This window comes from Convolutriloba macropyga, chromosome 12, assembly GCF_964194025.1.
Source record: "Convolutriloba macropyga chromosome 12, txConMacr16.3, whole genome shotgun sequence".
NCBI classification, from domain to species: Eukaryota; Metazoa; Xenacoelomorpha; order Acoela; family Convolutidae; genus Convolutriloba; species Convolutriloba macropyga.
Genome location: NC_134479.1, coordinates 26,794,592 through 26,815,615, shown reverse-complemented (window position 1 = coordinate 26,815,615; position 21,024 = coordinate 26,794,592). Strand labels below are relative to the sequence as shown.

Here is a 21,024-nt window from a genome sequence, read left to right as displayed (position 1 = left end):
CAGTTTTGGAATCTTGTTTCATTTTCAATTCTCTCTCTAATTCTTTGATTAAAGATTCGCAATGAATTGACTCATATGGTTCCCACGATGCCTCGGATTCCGGATAACCGAGCCATTTTAGGAGATACTCAATTTTGCCACCAGTAACTCGTTTCTTCATGACTTTCTCAACCGGAAAAGGACCTTGATAGCCTGTTGAAGTCTTTGTGGCGTATGCTGTATTTGCTGGAGGTAAATTCGGCATAGAATTAGTTACAGCCTCGGATGATATGGTGTCTCCAAAAATGTTTGTCGTTCCAGTTGGGTTCAATGATTGGCTGTTGTCCATTATCAAACTGTTCTGAAACAAATTTGCTTAATAGTTGTCAGATAATTTCTCCTTTCAGAAAGGTGCTCTCATGAAGATGATACGAATTTCATACACCATTCAACATATCCCCTGCCAAAGGGAGATCTTAAATGAAATAGTTCAAAAATGGATGCACTTCCCCTTGCAGCTCAATTTTGCACAATCTGATGATTTAGCGAAGACAGATTTAATGAAGCTATGAATACGGCCAACCGCAGTACATGCACGAAGTATTTCCGCAAAAACTAATCTAACATCAAAACGGATGAAACAACTCTCACAAGTTCCAAAATTATTTTCCCAAAAATTAACCTACAGATTTCTAACTCAGTAAACAAAAACAAATTATTCCATCGATAAAAGAATTTGAAAATATTTATATGCTGGAAAATAGTTAATTACTGGCTGAAGAACTGGCAGAAATTGCTTTTTAATAGCCACCTCAGATGCAGATTGAAGAACACAATCGGTTAAATAAAAGAATATAAACCAACTTTAACCAAAACTTAAGCAAGAGGAGCAAGCAAAAGAAAGCACGACGTTTTAAGAACTGCCGGAACAGAAGTCAAATCGGAAATTGTAAAAGAAAATCGGAAATTTTGCAAAAAAAACCAACACGTTTGGAATAATTGCCTCAAATTTCGTTCCAGAGCAATTAATCACAATTCGACCATGGTTTTGCAGCTATAAAAAAAAGTTCGCCCCAATTGCAACACCCAATCGAACGCATTCTAGCTATGCACGTTTAGCTTAAGTGACGCTGATAAAAGCACATTGCGAATTCGATAGAGAACAGCGTAAGGGGTCTCACATTGAATATAAGGACTTGTGTAATTGTAAAATCTGCGACTTTAAGCATTTTAAAATTTGCTCATTACCATTTCATACAAAGCTATATCAATGGGATTTTCGGCACTTAAAAAACAAGGAGGCTCGTTATTGTGCACATGATGTTCCGACCCGAGCTCATCGACATTTTTGACTTAATTGTCAACCAAATGAAGAGAACAAAAATAGATGTTTGAGTTGAAAAAAATTGTTACACAACCTAACTACTAATTGAATTACATAATGCCATGTCTCATTAAAGCTCCAACGAGATCTGAGATCTGCCATTAAAGAGACTACGAGAAAAAAACAATATAAGCAAAAACAAAAATTTCACGGCAAAAACTCAATATCTAAATTTGAAAGCACCTAGAAACGACGTCAACATGCAGTCAGATAAAACCTTGACTACACAAATTTAATTTTTCCTAACTATACAGCAGATGGAAGTTTTCCTTAATGAGACCAGGTAACAAGTCGACAAAGCGAACGGATAAGAGGCGAAATTTAAAAAATGATCAACATTTTTTAAACCAAGAAATTAGCTTTTAACAAAACAATCCTTGATAAATTTACTGAACAGTCATTACGAAACCAAGAAAACTTGTTTTTGGTTAGACTCAGCCAAAGAAACGGACTAAAGATGCAGAAGAAAAAAAAATTACAAACGATTTGCGAAAACAAAAATTATTGATACCATTCAAATCATTAGCCATTATCTGAATACTGTATTTTCAGTTCGATTGTTATTTATACTAATCAGCAAAACCACTTATACTGAGAGATTAAATAAATTCACTTGGGCCACATTTGAAAACCATTGGGATCTGTTATTACGCATTTGTACTGAAAGAAGAGAAAAAGAAACACAAAAATTGACCTCTCAAAAAACGTTTATCAAAACGCAATTTGTCCAACAAACAAAACATCCATGACGACATAATATCAGAAGATGTAAAATTGTTTGAAATACAAGAAATTGGTTGGGACCTCTCAATGATGAAAATGAGTTACGAGTAGACGAAAAGATCAACAAAAACTGAAAAGCTTGGAAAATTTTTGAAAATGTATATCATAAAATTTGACACTATTCGCTATAAACTGACTGCTACGGGAATTATCATTATTTCAATCCTGAATTACAAGCCATGAGACCGTTTCTGCAATTTACGCCTACGTAAAGAACAAAAGAAACAGGTAATGATAGCAAGTTCAAGAAAAAAATTGAGCGAGAAAAGTGTCGAAGGCATTGAAAAATGAAATTTTCAGAAAAACCTTTTCTATTTCCAATTACTTTTTTAACAGCAATGGGATTCTTCTTTTTTAACATGACTTCAAAAAATTAACCATTATGAACAAATACATTAGAACCACCAAATTTTTGAGGAAACTCTTAGTATAAACGCCATTAAGATCAATAGCTCTCAACGGAAGCCAGTAAATACGCTTAATTATGCCTCGATCGGACGACAAAAATGTTTTAAAAGACAACTTTACAATTAATTTTTTGTTGTAAAGTTGTCAATAAGACATTACAAGTCATTGACTATGAAAACAACCAACAAACATAACCGGCTAACGTCGCGCGAATTGCTCTCAAACGACCGGCGAGCGGTTGGCTTTGTCAGTAGATAGCCACGGTTTAATGAACCTAGCGCTAGCTTGATTCGACTCTTCAACTTTTAGTTTTCTAGCTTTGTTAATAAACAAATCAAATAGAAATCATTCAAAAAAATCGCAAAATATTGCAAAATTTAAAAGAGAAGCTTCCGGATTTCTCAGCGAAAATGTTCAAAACTATTTTTTCTAGTTATGTCAAGTAACCCATCTGCAAGACTTGAAAAACTTCGTTGGCCAGTAATGATAGTTAAACTCAGAAAAGGACAAAAACAATCGAAACATTTGAAAACAATCGCAATTTTTAACAAAATCTTGCTAAAATTCAACACATTAAAATCTTCAAAACCATTTCAAGTTAAACTCAGAAAAGGACAAAAATTTTGAAAACAATTGAAATTTTTAACAAAATCTTGATAAAACTCAAGACCTTGAAATCTCCAAAACCATTTCATTGTCCCATGAGACTATCCAGTATCACTAGCGCTAGCTTGATTCGACTCTTCACATTATAGTTTTCTAGCTTTGTTAGCAAGCAAATCAAATAGAAAACATAATTAAAAAATTCGCAAAATATTGCAAAATTTGAAAGAAAAGCTTCCACATTTTGCGGTGAAAATGGTAAAAACTATTTTTTCTCTCCTAAATTATGTCAAGTAACCCATCTGCAAGACTTGAAAAACTTCGCTGGCCAGTAATTACAATTAAACTCAGAAAAGGACAAAAAAAATCGAAACATTTGAAAACAATCGCAATTTTTAACAAAATCTTGCTAAAATTCAAAACATTAAAATCTTCAAAACCATTTCAAGTTAAACTCAGAAAAGGACAAAAATTTTGAAAACAATTGAAATTTCTAACAAAATCTTGCTAAAACTCAAGACCTTGAAATCTCCAAAACCATTTCATTGTCCCATGAGACTATCCAGTATCACTAGCGCTAGCTTGATTCGACTCTTCACATTATAGTTTTCTAGCTTTGTTAGCAAGCAAATCAAATAGAAAACATAATTAAAAAATTCGCAAAATATTGCAAAATGGTAAGAACTATTTTTTCTCTACTAAATTATGTCAAGTAACCCATCTGCAAGACTTGAAAAAATTCGTTGGCCAGTAATGATAGTTAAACTCAGAAATGGACAAAATAATTGAAACATTTGACAACAATCGCAATTTTTAACAAAATCTTGCTAAAATTCAAGACATTAAAATCTTCAAAACCATTTCAAGGTCTCATGAGACTATCCAGTGTCACTACTTCAAGCTTTAATTAGTTTTACTGGTTGAAAAACATCCATAGAAATGGACATTCCATAGAATTTTTCGAAAATAAGAATATTAAACTTTATCAAAAAAGTGCTAAAGCTGGATTAACTAAAATATTGATAACAATTCGATGAATCTAAAACTATGAGACCGATGTTTCATTAAGCCTTGGAGAATGTCCCTAGGACCCTGGTGACGCAAAAAAAAAGAAAAAACTCGAAGATTCAAAAAAATTGAAAAAATTGCAAACAATATTTAAAATAGCTGATCTTAAAATCTTGAAAACCTTCCATTACATCTAGAAGCTTCGCGTAACCTAGGCTCAAACTCTAGAGGAGGTTATGTGGCTGTTGAGATTGGAAAAACCAAGAAAATGACAAAAAATTTCAAAAAACATGAAAATGGTTGCAAAAAAACTGCTAATATTTGTGATAAAAGTTGGAACTAATCCATGGCCAACAAACAATTTTCAGTAACTCATTATCAAACCTTAATATAAAACCTGAACAAATGACAATAGTGACAAATAAACTGATAATAGCGACAATAAACTGACAAAAAATGTTAAAAAAAAGTTCTGTCAAAAAATACAGAAATTTATTACTTTTATTATCAACAATTTATTATCAACAATTTATTACTTTTAGAAATTATACAGTATCTACTTTTCAACCCTAGAGGAGGTTTCTCGAGTCTTCTCGAGTCTGGAGAAACATAAAAACCAACAAAAACTTGAGAAAAAATGCAAAATTTATTTAAAGATAAAATTGTCAGATTAAAAAATTGAAAGCTATTTCATGCCAAATAAAATTGTTTCAGTAACTTAATATCAAACCCTTAAGGACGTTTTCTGGCCCCTGCGTCCGGAAAGAAGTGGATAAAAAATAAATGTCAAAAAAATTGGAAAAATTTGCACGTTTTGTCAAACAAAAAGGCTAAAATTCGTGATGTTAAAATGTTGCAACCAGTCCACTACCACTATAAACTGTGCAGTAACCTAATAAGAAACCCCAGAGAAGATTTCTCACAAAAAACGACAAAAATTTTCAAAAAACTTGAAAAAAATTGAAAATTAGTATAAAATTGCGTGTTTTTAGCGATCGGTTTTTCATCAGTAGCCACGGGGGGGGGGGGGGGGGGGGGGGGGACCGGGGGTCAGATGTGGAGGGGGTGGGCAACAGTGGGGTGGAGGGGCAACAGCGCGGTTGGGGGGTGGGGGCAATTGGGGGGGGTGAACAGTGGGGGTGTCGTCAACCTCTAAGAACCGCCCTTCACAACCTAAGTAGAAGTCTCCAAAACAGTTTGAGCTGAAACAGAGCTTAAAGGCTCAAAGAGCAATTAATGCCCACTGAGCGCTACCTGTGTATCCCGTTTTTGAGGACGAAAAGTCAAAATCGTCAGACGAAAAATTGGTCAAGCGAATAATCGCATCAAAAAAGACCGACAGGACTAATATAATTGCTAAACTTCGTTTGAGAGCAGATAAAAAATTAAATATTAATTTGTGTTGAGATTCAGTTGTGATTTTCTTTGTGTGTAATGTGAGTGGTGTGTGTTTATATGGTTTGTCGTTGTTCATATGCGTCAAATTGCACAATACTATTTTTCTAATTTTAGCCTAATTGTTGTGATAAACTTATTAAATAGAGAAGGATAATGATTCTCACGGCGAAGAAGTTCTTTCTTTTTAACGTCTTTTTAACGCCCATTCTTTTTAACGTCTTAACAGCCATTAATATCAATAGATTTCAACAGAAGTCAATACAAACGATCAATATGCTCCGATGGGAGGACAACGATGTTTACAATATCAGAATAGTAAGATAAGATTTCAAAAGGAACCAGTAATACGAAAATATCCAAAGATTTTAAAGTTTTTTGAAATCTTGTTTCATTGAAGTCATATAACCAATAGTTAGAAAAAACCACTAACCAAATTAATTTTGGTTGCCATAGGAAGGATGGGGGCCTGTCATCATTGATACTGACTTACAGTTCACGAAAATAAGATTATGATTGATGTCTTTAAAAAATTTCGGAAATTTAATTTTAAAGTCTTAACAGTCATTAGCTGTCCACTCAGAGCACTAGATAGGTTCACCTAATGCCCATTAAGGAATATATTGCACTTTTAGTCAATGAGTCTAGGCCATAGGACTCCAAAAAATTAGTAAAACCTCAAAAAGAAAATCAAAATTTCAATTAAAGTTACAAAAAGTCGAAGCCAAAATTGAGCAATTCCTTGAAAAAGGAAGTTTTTGTTCACTGGGCTTCATTTGACTGTAAATGAGGTGTGTCATAAACGGATCCTTGATATTAAAAGTGACTAATCTCTAGGTGATTTAAAAAAAACTAAAAGAATGAGAAAAGTTCTCTAAAAAAGCTCTCAAATAGAATTCGAATTTATTTTATAGTGAATTTCCCTATGAGACAAGAACTGGTCTTTTTATCGCCTTGAGTCTAAGAGGAAGACAAAATTGATTCATTTTGTGGCGTGAAATGTAATCTCGAAATACTATTTTTTATAGAAAATATCTTGAAGAAAAATTACACTAAAGTGAACAAAATCGTGCGAATATAACAAAACTTCAATCCTCGATAACCCCTCAAAAAAAACGAAATTCAAAAAAACCTTTTTAATTTGAATTCTACGCAGGACGAGCTTTTTAATGATACCACTCACATTTCTCTAGGATGAATATATCGAATATATGGATAAAAACAATATAAGCAAAAACAAAAATTTCACGGCAAAAACTCAATATCTAAATTTGAAAGCACCTAGAAACGACGTCAACATGCAGTCAGATAAAACCTTGACTACACAAATTTAATTTTTTCTAACTATACAGCAGATGGAAGTTTTCCTTAATGAGACCAGGTAACAAGTCGACAAAGCGAACGGATAATGAGGCGAAATTTAAAAATTGATCAACATTTTTTAAACCAAGAAATTAGCTTTCAACAAAACAATCCTTGATAAATTTACTGAACAGTCATTACGAAACCAAGAAAACTTGTTTTTGGTTAGACTCAGCCAAAGAAACGGACTAAAGATGCAGAAGAAAAAAAAATTACAAACGATTTGCGAAAACAAAAATTATTGATACCATTCAAAACATTAGCCATTATCTGAATATTGTATTTTCAGTTCGATTGTTATTTATACTATTCAGCAAAACCACTTATACTGAGAGATTAAATAAATTCAATTGGGCCACATTTGAAAACCATAGGGATCTGTTATTACGCAATTGTACTGAAAGAAGAGAAAAAGAAACACAAAAATTGACCTCTCAAAAAACGTTTATGAAAACGCAATTTGCCCAACAAACAAAACATCCATGACGACATAATATCAGAAGATATAATATTGTTTGAAATACAAGAAATTGGTTGGGACCTCTCAATGATGAAAATGAGTTACAAGTAGACGAAAAGAACAACAAAAACTGAAAAGCTTGGAAAATTTTTGAAAATGTATATCATAAAATTTAAGACTATTCGCTATAAACTGACTGCTACGGGAATTAGCATTATTTCAATCCTGAATTACAAGCCATGAGACCGTTTCTGCAAATTACGCCTACGTAAAGAACAAAAGAAACAGGCAATGATAGCAAGTTCAAGAAATTGAGCGAGAAAAGTGTCGAAGGCATTGAAAACCTTCTCTATTTCCAGAAAAACCTTCTCTATTTCCAGAAAAACCAGAACTTTCAGAAAAACCTTTTCTATTTCCAATTACTTTTTTAACAGCAATGGGATTCTTCTTTTTTAACAATATGACTTCAAAAAATCAACCATTATGAACAAATACATTAGAACCACCAAATTTTTGAGGAAACTCTTAGTATAAACGCCATTAAGATCAATAGCTTTCAACGGAAGCCAGTAAATACGCTTAATTATGCCTCGATCGGACGACAGAAATGTTTTGAAAGACAACTTTACAATTGATTTTTTGTTGTAAAGTTAACAATAAGACATTGCAAGTCATTGACTATGAAAACAACCAACAAACATAATCGGCTAAGTAAGGATAGTTAAACTCAGAAAAGGACAAAAACTCAAAAAATTTTGAAAACAATTGCAATTTTTAACAAAATCTTGCTAAAATTCAAAACATTAAAATCTTCAAAACCATTTCAAGTTAAACTCAGAAAAGGACAAAAATTTTGAAAACAATTGAAATTTCTAACAAAATCTTGCTAAAACTCAAGACCTTGAAATCTCCAAAACCATTTCATTGTCCCATGAGACTATCCAGTATCACTAGCGCTAGCTTGATTCGACTCTTCACATTATAGTTTTCTAGCTTTGTTAGCAAGCAAATCAAATAGAAAACATAATTAAAAAATTCGCAAAATATTGCAAAATTTGAAAGAAAAGCTTCCACATTTTGCGGTGAAAATGGTAAAAACTATTTTTTCTCTCCTAAATTATGTCAAGTAACCCATCTGCAAGACTTGAAAAACTTCGCTGGCCAGTAATTACAATTAAACTCAGAAAAGGACAAAAAAAATCGAAACATTTGAAAACAATCGCAATTTTTAACAAAATCTTGCTAAAATTCAAAACATTGAAATCTTCAAAACCATTTCAAGTTAAACTCAGAAGATTATGATTGATGTCTTTAAAAAATTTCGGAAATTTAATTTTAAAGTCTTAACAGTCATTAGCTGTCCACTCAGAGCACTAGATAGGTTCACCTAATGCCCATTAAGGAATATATTGCACTTTTAGTCAATGAGTCTAGGCCATAGGACTCCAAAAAATTAGTAAAACCTCAAAAAGAAAATCAAAATTTCAATTAAAGTTACAAAAAGTCGAAGCCAAAATTGAGCAATTCCTTGAAAAAGGAAGTTTTTGTTCACTGGGCTTCATTTGACTGTAAATGAGGTGTGTCATAAACGGATCCTTGATATTAAAAGTGACTAATCTCTAGGTGATTTAAAAAAAACTAAAAGAATGAGAAAAGTTCTCTAAAAAAGCTCTCAAATAGAATTCGAATTTATTTTATAGTGAATTTCCCTATGAGACAAGAACTGGTCTTTTTATCGCCTTGAGTCTAAGAGGAAGACAAAATTGATTCATTTTGTGGCGTGAAATGTAATCTCGAAATACTATTTTTTATAGAAAATATCTTGAAGAAAAATTACACTAAAGTGAACAAAATCGTGCGAATATAACAAAACTTCAATCCTCGATAACCCCTCAAAAAAAACGAAATTCAAAAAAACCTTTTTAATTTGAATTCTACGCAGGACGAGCTTTTTAATGATACCACTCACATTTCTCTAGGATGAATATATCGAATATATGGATAAAAACAATATAAGCAAAAACAAAAATTTCACGGCAAAAACTCAATATCTAAATTTGAAAGCACCTAGAAACGACGTCAACATGCAGTCAGATAAAACCTTGACTACACAAATTTAATTTTTTCTAACTATACAGCAGATGGAAGTTTTCCTTAATGAGACCAGGTAACAAGTCGACAAAGCGAACGGATAATGAGGCGAAATTTAAAAATTGATCAACATTTTTTAAACCAAGAAATTAGCTTTCAACAAAACAATCCTTGATAAATTTACTGAACAGTCATTACGAAACCAAGAAAACTTGTTTTTGGTTAGACTCAGCCAAAGAAACGGACTAAAGATGCAGAAGAAAAAAAAATTACAAACGATTTGCGAAAACAAAAATTATTGATACCATTCAAAACATTAGCCATTATCTGAATATTGTATTTTCAGTTCGATTGTTATTTATACTATTCAGCAAAACCACTTATACTGAGAGATTAAATAAATTCAATTGGGCCACATTTGAAAACCATAGGGATCTGTTATTACGCAATTGTACTGAAAGAAGAGAAAAAGAAACACAAAAATTGACCTCTCAAAAAACGTTTATGAAAACGCAATTTGCCCAACAAACAAAACATCCATGACGACATAATATCAGAAGATATAATATTGTTTGAAATACAAGAAATTGGTTGGGACCTCTCAATGATGAAAATGAGTTACAAGTAGACGAAAAGAACAACAAAAACTGAAAAGCTTGGAAAATTTTTGAAAATGTATATCATAAAATTTAAGACTATTCGCTATAAACTGACTGCTACGGGAATTAGCATTATTTCAATCCTGAATTACAAGCCATGAGACCGTTTCTGCAAATTACGCCTACGTAAAGAACAAAAGAAACAGGCAATGATAGCAAGTTCAAGAAATTGAGCGAGAAAAGTGTCGAAGGCATTGAAAACCTTCTCTATTTCCAGAAAAACCTTCTCTATTTCCAGAAAAACCAGAACTTTCAGAAAAACCTTTTCTATTTCCAATTACTTTTTTAACAGCAATGGGATTCTTCTTTTTTAACAATATGACTTCAAAAAATCAACCATTATGAACAAATACATTAGAACCACCAAATTTTTGAGGAAACTCTTAGTATAAACGCCATTAAGATCAATAGCTTTCAACGGAAGCCAGTAAATACGCTTAATTATGCCTCGATCGGACGACAGAAATGTTTTGAAAGACAACTTTACAATTGATTTTTTGTTGTAAAGTTAACAATAAGACATTGCAAGTCATTGACTATGAAAACAACCAACAAACATAATCGGCTAAGTAAGGATAGTTAAACTCAGAAAAGGACAAAAACTCAAAAAATTTTGAAAACAATTGCAATTTTTAACAAAATCTTGCTAAAATTCAAAACATTAAAATCTTCAAAACCATTTCAAGTTAAACTCAGAAAAGGACAAAAATTTTGAAAACAATTGAAATTTCTAACAAAATCTTGCTAAAACTCAAGACCTTGAAATCTCCAAAACCATTTCATTGTCCCATGAGACTATCCAGTATCACTAGCGCTAGCTTGATTCGACTCTTCACATTATAGTTTTCTAGCTTTGTTAGCAAGCAAATCAAATAGAAAACATAATTAAAAAATTCGCAAAATATTGCAAAATGGTAAAAACTATTTTTTCTCTACTAAATTTTGTCAAGTAACCCATCTGCAAGACTTGAAAAAATTCGTTGGCCAGTAATGATAGTTAAACTCAGAAATGGACAAAATAATTGAAACATTTGACAACAATCGCAATTTTTAACAAAATCTTGCTAAAATTCAAGACATTAAAATCTTCAAAACCATTTCAAGGTCTCATGAGACTATCCAGTGTCACTACTTCAAGCTTTAATTAGTTTTACTGGTTGAAAAACATCCATAGAATTGGACATTCCATAGAATTTTTCGAAAATAAGAAAATTAAATTTTATCAAAGTGTTAAAGCTGGATTAATTAAAATATTGATAACAATTCCATGAATCTAAAACTATGGGACCGATGTTTCATGAAGCCTTGGAGGAGGTCCTTAGGACCCTGGTGACGGGAAAAAAGATTAAAAAAAAAGATTCAAAAAAATTGAAAAAATTGCAAACAATTTTTCAAAATAGCTGATCTTAAAATCGTTAAAAACCTTCCATTACATCTAGAAGCTTCGCAGTAACCTAGGCTCAAACTCTAGAGGAGGTTATATGGCTGTTGAGATTGGAGAAACCAAGAAAATGACATAAAACTTCAAAAAACTTGAAAATAGTTGCAAAAAACTGCTAATATTTGTGATAAAAGTTGTAACTAATCCATGGCCAACAAACAATTTTCAGTAACTCATTATCAAACCGTGATAAAAACCTGAACAAATGACAATAATGACAAATAAACTGATAATAGCGACAATAAAGAGATGGGGGTGGAGCTGCAACAGCGCGGTTGGGGGTGGGGGCAATTGAGGGGGGTGAACAGTGGGGGTGTCGTCAACCTCTAAGAACCGCCCTTCACAACCTAAGTAGAAGTCTCCAAAACAGTTTGAGCTGGAACAGAGCTTAAAGGCTCGAAGAGCACTTAATACAGACTGAGCGCTACCTGTTTATCCCGTTTTTGAGGAGGAAAAAATAAAAAGCGTCAGACGAAAAATCGCTCAAGCGAAAAATTGCATAAAAAAAGACCGACAGGACTAATATAATTGCTACAAACTTCGTTTGAGAGCAATTAATTACAGGCAAAAACCAAAAATTCAGTAGAACAATGCGAGAAAGTGTCGAAGCAAATTAAGCCGTAAGCTCTTCTCTGAAATTTTTATCTATGATCCGTTGAACGACTTCTCTAAGACAATGAGAACTCTCAGTATTAGGATAATGTGATAAGATTTCAAAAGGAAACAAAAATACGAAAAAAATAACCCAAAAAAAAAAAAATCATGTAAACTGGTCGCATTGAATTCGTAAAACTAACAGGTAGAAGATGAAACCGCTAGCCAGAATTATTTTCGGTTGCAGTAGAAAAAAAAGGGAGCCTGTCAACACTGGGACTGACTGAAAATTCACGAAAAAAATTTAGGATTGGTTAATGTTCAAAAATTAAAAAATTCTTTTTAACGTCTTAACAGCCATTAATATCAATAGATTTCAACAGAAGTCAATACAAACGATCAATATGCTCCGATGGGAGGACAACGATGTTTACAATATCAGAATAGTAAGATAAGATTTCAAAAGGAACCAGTAATACGAAAATATCCAAAGATTTTAAAGTTTTTTGAAATCTTGTTTCATTGAAGTCATATAACCAATAGTTAGAAAAAACCGCTAACCAAATTAATTTTGGTTGCTATAGGAAGGATGGGGGCCTGTCATCATTGATACTGACTTACAGTTCACGAAAATAAGATTATGATTGATGTCTTTAAAAAATTTCGCAAATTTATTTTTAAAGTCTTAACAGTCATTAGCTGTCCACTCAAAGCACTAGATAGGTTCACCTAATGCCCATTAAGGAATATATTGCACTTTTAGTCAATGAGTCTAGGCCATAGGACTCCAAAAAATTAGTAAAACCTCAAAAAGAAAATCAAAATTTCAATTAAAGTTACGAAAAGTCGAAGCCAAAATTGAGCAACTCATAAACGGATCCTTGATATGAAAAGTGACTAATCTCTAGGTGACTTAAAAAAACTAAAAAAAAATTAGAAAAAGTTCTCTAAAAAAGCTCTCGAATAGAATTCGAATTTATTTTAAAGTGAACTTCCCTATGAGACCAGAACTGGTCTTTTTATCGCCTTCAGTCTAATAGGAAGACAAAATTGATTCATTTTGTGGCGTGAAATGTAATCTCGAAATACTATTTTTTATAGAAAATATCTTAATTTGAAGAAAAATTACACTAAAGTGAACAAAATCGTGCGAATATAACAAAACTTCAATCCTTGATAACCCCTCAAAAAAAAACGAAATTCAAAACCTTTTTAATTTTGAATTCTACGCTGGACGAGCTTTTTAATGATACCACTCACATTTCTCTAGGATGAATATATTGATTGGCCAAAATTGTCTGAACAAAAAAAAACCCATTTTACGGAGCAATTACTCTGCCATGGTCAGAATTATCAACTTCAATTCGATTTCAGCCGCTATTTGCCAATTGTCTGCGTGATGTGTGGCTATAGAAACATCAGTTAACTGAATTAAAATTTTAGATTAATGTAAATAAACAATCTATCGAAATAAGTATTGAAACAATAGAAAATGACATTAAAGCATGGATGAAGAAATAAAGAGAAACTATCGTTTACTGAAACATTAGAACAAATCATAACTAATCAGAAGTCTGGATAAATTTTGAGCACTGATATTGCGTGAAAAGTTTTCAACACTCTGCTTCACTTCATTGCTGCTACAATGAAGTGTTGGAATAACAGAAGGCTATATGTCGAAAATAGTTCTTGACTGAATTGCACTCGAATTCGCCTTCAACTCCCATACTTGAGGTTCAAACTTAGTTAATTTTCCACCCAAGCTCGTTGAGGGTTACGAGATCATAAATCTACGTTGTTCTGTTGAGGTAATAATATCAATTGTTGAAACCCAGTCCAGACCCTCGTTGTGTGTGAGTCTGTAGCCTCGCAACTGCGTACTGTTGGTCCAAGTGTTTGAACAGCTCGTCTTGTTTCTGCGCAATTTTTGATGCAACGCCACTGTCGAGCTGCTGGCCTTTTGCTTCTGGACCAGCTTCTCCTTCCTTGATTCCCATTAATCTAAAGCCAATTATTCCAATGTCATCAATCTAATGCCAAAGTTTTTTTAAACATTAAATGAGGAACATAAGATTTATGATAGTCGTTTAAACAAAAAGCTTGCAAGCAACGAGAAACTGACTGGATTTCACATTAAAGTAACCGCCAGCCTCACCAATGATAATTATAAGTCAGTAATGGGTAGTCTGGCATTTAATGTACACAGAACAGAACATGTTCTTTTTTATAAACTTGCTCAGATTTTGAACAATTTAAAATTAGTTTTTTTTTTTTAAAAAAAATAAATATCAAGCTTGATACGAGTCCAAGCTTCACCTTCGGAATTTTTCATTGCTGCCATCTGAAGAAAAAGAAGTAGCACCCCAAATAGTGGACGTTTTGTTCGCTTCTTTCTTGCTCCATAACAACTTTCTCTTCTTTTCTTGCTCCGCAAACTGTTCTGGGTTGACGGCTGATGCTTTGTAGTATTCCGGAACAGCAATGCCAGTCTCTTTTTTCACCTGAAAACATACACTTTCTACACCATTTAGCAACCATCAGGATATATTAATGTATATTTCTTGAAAGGAATAGGGTGGATCGAAGGGCTTGAGAAGATCTGGCTTTCAAAATACATACATTCAATGACAAAGCTGAACAACTGAGTTGCAATTTTAAACGCACAATTCTGGTTATACACATACTATTTCAGTTCTATTCAGACTTCGTTCATTTTCAATCTTAAATCGATCTGTTATAGCATTGCTCATACCTATTATAGAATTTTATTCCTCATATCCTGATCATAAACTGATAATGCACCATTTTAAGCAACAATTTCCATTGTGAATTCAAAAAATTCACGAAAAAAGATCAAATTTAACTCGATTTCAAATCAGATCTACTTCGGCGAGCACGGCACACAACAATGCCAAATGCAATCTTTCCGTAAGTACGCCGAAAATTTAATTTTTGGAGGAAACATGTAAATTAAAAAGCATAAGAGTTATGTTAAATACTTACATGTTAAAAATATCAACTTACAGATCATAAATTGTGGAATGTTATTTATCATAAATCGAAAATAATGAACACACAGACGTTTCGTATGAGCCTCAAGATAAAAAAAATATTTAGAAGAGCCAAAGAGTCTATTTGAATATAATCAAATACTGCCTATTAATTGATCAAATGCTGTTAATGCCTCACATTAACTTCGATGATTTTACCGCCTTTTGTAAGTTGATTTACCAAAGGTTGTAACGAGAAAAGAATGAGAAGTCGATTGTAACCGGATGTAAAATGTTTTGCTTGAATTGGTTTATATACAGAAACTAAACATGTGAAACGAAGGAAATAGATATTGATAACAGAGATGATACGATAGAAGGACAAAAGGCTCTTAGTCGTATTCATGTGGCGTTACCTATCAGATAATGTACCGACTCGCCTTCCGAAGTAAACGCCGAACAAACTTAATCAGTACTACTTTCACGTGAGTAAGTTGCAAACAGTTACAAATACGATTTACTACCTGGTGTAACGAATGTATCTAGCAACGGAGGAGCGGGGTACAATATGGACAACGCAACCCAATCTGATCCTGTATTCAAGACCCAATCGTGATTAAGAAGCTCATAGTTGATGAAGGGAAAATTCAAAACTACTGATGATGTTTGAAAAAAGTGATGATGTTCGAAGACAAGATGTTCCACAGGATGTATTTCCCACAGAATAGTACAACACAAGGGAGAGAAATAAGGAGATTCTCAGAATTCTGGACCCCTGAAGAGTCATGACAACGTGTTCAGGACTCCTAGCATTGAACTGAAAGGTGTATCCTCTTCAAAACACGTGAAGCTGCGCCAATTGATCAGTGTTTCCCTCTCACAGATAAGAGTGTTTTATCATCTTCGGGGTTCTTGGTACAACCCCACCATCTCCTATTTATCAAATTTCTGGAGATATTGCGCTGGTAAACGGTTCTTTAAAACAAAATTATTTGATAAATTGTGGTTCAGGTAATACATAATGATTGATAAAACTGCTGACAAGAAATTACTATATTTAAAACATCAGAAAGCGCCATTACCAAGTTTTTTTGTTTTCTAAAAATAAAAATCAATTAACTGCAAATTTCGGTTCCGGTGAAAAATTTTGCAAAGATTTTATTGACAAGCAAGATGAAGAGGATCCAGCCAGCCCACTCAGGGCAACCTGAGTCGTCAGCAGCTGCACCCAGCAGCCTCCAGTGTTCTGCCAGCAGAACCAGCTTGCAGTAGACCCCCACTACTGCCCTCCAACAGCCAGCCAGCATACTCAGGCCAACCTGAGTCATCAGCAGCTGCACCAAACAGCCTCCAGTGTTCTGCCAGCAGAACCAGCTTGCAGTACAGCCCCAGCACTGCCCTCCAACAGTCAGCCAGCCAACTCAGGCCATTCTGAGTCATCAACAGCTGCACCCAACAGACTGGAGTGTTCTGCCAGCAGAACCAGCCTGCAATAGACCCTCACTACTGCACTCCAACAGTCAGCCAGCACACTCAGGCCAACCTGAGTCATCAGCAGTTGCACCCAACAGCCTCCAGTGTTCTGCCAGAACCAGCTTGCAGTAGACCCCCACTACTGCCCTCCAACAGCCAGCCAGCATACTCAGGCCAACCAGAGTCATCATCAGCTGCACCCAACAGCCTCCAGTGTTCTGCTAGCGGAACCAGCTTGCAGTAGACCCCCACTACTGCCCTCCAACAGCCAGCCAGCATACTCAGGCCAACCTGAGTCATCAGCAGCTGGACCCAACAGCCTCCAGTTTTCTGCCAGCAGAATCAGCTTGCAGTACAGCCCCACCACTGCCCTCCAACAGTCAGCCAGCCAACTCAGGCCATTCTGAGTCATCAGCAGCTGCACCCTATAGCCTCCAGTGTTCTGCCAGCAGAACCAGCCTGCAGTAGACCCTCACTACTGCTCTCTAACAGTCAGCCAGCCCACTCAGGCCAACCTGAGTCATCAGCAGTTGCACCCAACAGCCTCCAGTGTTCTTCCAGAAGAACCAGCGTGCAGTAGACCCCCACTACTGCCCTCCAACAGCCAGCCAGCATACTCAGGCCAACCTGAGTCATCAGCAGCTGGACCCAACAGCCTCCAGTTTTCTGCCAGCAGAATCAGCTTGCAGTACAGCCCCACCACTGCCCTCCAACAGTCAGCCAGCCCACTCAGGCCAACCTGAGTCATCAGCAGTTGCACCCAACAGCCTCCAGTGTTCTGCCAGCAGAACCAGCTTGCAGTAGCGCCCCACCAATGCACTCCAGCAGTCAGCCAGCCCACTCAGGCCAACCTCAGTCATCAGCAGCTGCACTCAACAGCCTCTAGTATTCTGCCAGCTGAATCAGCTTTCAGCACAGCCCCACAACTGTCCCCCAGGGACCCCCCAAGTGACCTAAAAAAGTCACCCATTGTCCCCCAGGGACCCCCAAAAGACCTACAAAAGTCAACCACTGTCCTCCAGGCACCCCCAAAGTGACCTACAAAAGTCACCCATTGTCCCCCAGCGACCCTCCAAGTGACCTAAAGAAGTCACCCATTGGCCCCCAGGAACCCCCAAGTGACCTAAAAAAGTCACCCATTGTCCCCCAGGGACCCCCAAGTGACCTACAAATGTCACCCACTGTCCCTCAGGGACTCCCCAAGTGACCTAAAAAAGTCACCCATTGTTCCCCAGGGACCCCCCAAGTGACCTACAAAATTCAGCTTGTCCTCCGGGGACCCCCAAAGTGACCTACAAAAGTCACCCATTGTCCCCCAGGGACCCCCAAGTGACCTAAAAAAGTCACCCATTGTCCCCCAAGGAATCCCCAAGTGACCTAAAAAAGTCACCCATTGTCCCCCAGGGACCCCCAAAAGACCTACAAAAGTCAACCACTGTCCTCCGGGACCCCCCAAGTGACCTACAAAATTCAGCTTGTCCTCCGGGGACCCCCCAAGTGACCTAAAGAAGTCACCCATTGTCCCCCAGGAACTCCCCAAGTGAACTAAAAAAGTCACACATTGTCCCCCAGGGACACCCCTAGTGACCTCCAAAAATCACCAATTGTTCCCCAGGGACCCCCAAGTGACCAACGAAAGTCACTCAATCTCCTCCAGTGCCCCGCAAGTGACCTACGAAAGTCGGTCCTCTGTTTTCCTCCAGGGATCCCCCAAGTCACTTCCAAAAATCACCCCTCGACCTCTACGTGACCTCTAAAAGGTCAAACAGTCAACTCACTTGACCTCTAAAAGGTCAAACAGTCAACCCACTTGACCTCTACGTGACCTCTAAAAGGTCAAACAGTCAACCCACTTGACCTCTACGTGACCTCTAAAAGGTCAAGCAGTCAACCCAATTGACCTCTAAGTGACCTCTAGAATGTCAAACGGTCACCACACTTGACGTCTAAAAGTCAAACAATCACCCTAATTGACCTCTAAAAGGCCAAACGGTCAACCCACTTGACCTCTAAGTGACCTCTAAAAGGTTAAACAGTCAACCCACTTGACCTCTAAGTGACCTCTAAAAGGTCAAAGTCACACCCCTTGACCTCTAAAAGGTCAAACAGTCAACCCACTTGACCTCTAAGTCACCTGTAAAAGGTCAAACAGTCACCGCACCTGACCTCTAAAAGGTCAAACAGTTACCCTACTTGACCTCTAAAAGGTCAAACAGTCAACCCAGTTGACCTCTAAGTGACCTCTTAAAGGTCAGAAGGTTACCCCACTTGACCTTTAAGTGACCTCTAAAAGGTCAAACAGTCACCCTACTGGACCTCTAAAAGGTCAAACAGTCAACCCACTTGACCTTTAAATGACCTCTAAAAGGTCAAACAGTCAACCCACTTGACCTCTACGTGACCTCAAAGGTCAAACAGTCACCCTACTTGACCTCTAAAAGGTCAAACAGTCAACCCACTTGACCTTTAAGTGACCTCTAAAAGGTCAAACAGTCAACCCACTTGACCTCTAAAAGGACAAAAGGTTACCCTACTTGACCTTTAGGTGACCTCTAAAAGGTCAAAAGATTACCCCACTTCATCTCTAATTGACCTCTGGAAGATCAACAGTTCACTCGTTGTTCCCTTCAAGGGACCTATATTCACCCCACTCGACCTTTCAATTTACCCCTGAAGTTCAGAAAGGTAGACCAATAAAGAAAATGGGAGGTCGAAAGCCATCAATAGTTGGAACAGTTAGATTGTTCTACCGAAAACTAAATATTGTCGAAGAGCTGAAACAGGAGCTAGAATATCAAATACACTCAGGTCTGGAACCCGAAATTGTGTCAGTAACACATGATGAATTCAAGAAAACGATGTCACAATTAGACCAACTTGTCGACCAGCTTACACTATCGGAAAATGTGGACGCTGAAGACTCCCTCAACGATGCAGCATGCTTGACAAAGCTAAAAGTGGAAGTTGCACAAGCTGAAAAGAAGCATGAACTTTCCTTCAGAAATATTTCAACGCGCCCAAGCAGCGCCACTTCATCACGCAGTAATCGAAAACCGGTTCCCTCTGCACCTGACTCTCCGGAAGTTGTTCAAAGCATGCGAGATACCCGACAGCAACAAATCAATAACTTGGCAGACCATCAACCAGCATCCAACCCGATTACTATTTATAGACAAGTGCAGTCCGTCATGGGAGTTTTGCGAGAAAACTTTAATAGAGCCATCAGTTCTGATGTACAGAATAATCTACAGCCATCAGCACGAACAAAGAGACTCTGAAAACGTACCAAGAAACCAACATCAGCCCCTTCAACCAATAGCACCAATTGTGAATCCAGCAATTGTTTCGCAGAGCTCTATTGACGCAACTCGTGCGTTACCATAATTGTCAACAGCTTCAAATATTCAACTGCCAGTTTTCAGTGGAACAATTCCTCCGACTGGAAACACTTTCGCTCCTCCCAGGCCCATTAATGATACCGGCCTCTTTGATAATGTACCTGATCATAGCACACCTGTTCCAGTTTCTTTCGGCAATCGTTTCCCAACGCCAAGCCATTCAGGCCCATTTCAGGCATATTGCCCAAACAGTTGGTCAAACTTAGCAAACGGTAGTTTTGAGCCCTCAAACGTAACCCCTAGTGGACCTGTTTACCCGAGCAGCCAAAGCTTTGGTAATCAAAACTTCAACCCATATCGATCGTCAACGGAACTTCCATCGCTCAGTAAAGCTGCCAGACATCCGAATTCAGAAGTTCGACGGAGACCCGCTCAAGTGGAACGAGTGGAGCAGCATGTTTTCTTCGACCATCCACAACAACGAAGACATCACTGACACTGAAAAATGAGCTATTTGCAAAGTTTAGTCATTGGAACGGCAAAAGATTGCATCTCCGGCTTTCTTTGCAACCCAAACTTTTACTCCTCCGCCCTTCAAGAGCTCAACAGACGCTTTGGAAACCCGCAAATTGTCGGTGCTTCAACAAAAGAACTAGAATCTTTCCAAAAACCAGCCATGAACGACCACGCAGCTTTGATAGCTTTCGCTTCGCTGTTAAGAAAGGTAGTTCAGACATTTGCCTCACACGGCTTCAGTGCCGACCTAAATGCCACGTACTTGCTCAGGATAGCCCGAGATAAGCTACCGAACCCAATCAGGTTGAAGTGGACCGAACATGTTGTATACAACGACTGGACAAATCCAGGTCTCAGAGCTTTCCGATTGGATGGATCGGCAATCCAGAGCCTTCGAACAATTACAAGGCACGTTTTCATCAACCACGAACAACCATTCAGGTCAACAAAACCCACCACAGGGTTCAAGTTCCTTCAACAATCGGAATAAGAACCAAAATCGTACGAACTGGACACAGAATTTCCTACGAAGTAAAAGCT

At 36.6% G+C, this 21,024-nt stretch overlaps 2 protein-coding genes across 2 annotated transcripts in view; one reads left to right on the top strand and one right to left on the bottom strand.

Annotated features, from left to right (window-relative positions):
• The first annotated feature begins 5,677 nt into the window (after positions 1-5,677).
• Positions 5,678-21,024, top strand: part of LOC142351143 (protein unc-50 homolog) — a 440,200-nt gene continuing 424,853 nt past the window's right edge. Inside the window, exon 1 of the mRNA XM_075403259.1 lies at positions 5,678-5,708. The gene's annotated coding sequence lies outside the window, so the exon portion shown is untranslated. The remainder of the gene's footprint in view (positions 5,709-21,024) is intronic.
• Positions 13,584-21,024, bottom strand: part of LOC142351052 (uncharacterized) — a 30,256-nt gene continuing 22,815 nt past the window's right edge. Inside the window, exons 9-10 of the mRNA XM_075403123.1 lie at positions 14,484-14,668; positions 13,584-14,168 (exon numbers count right to left, since the gene is read on the bottom strand). Coding sequence (XP_075259238.1) covers positions 13,985-14,168; positions 14,484-14,668 — 369 coding nt within the window. The 3' untranslated portion in view covers positions 13,584-13,984. The remainder of the gene's footprint in view (positions 14,169-14,483; positions 14,669-21,024) is intronic.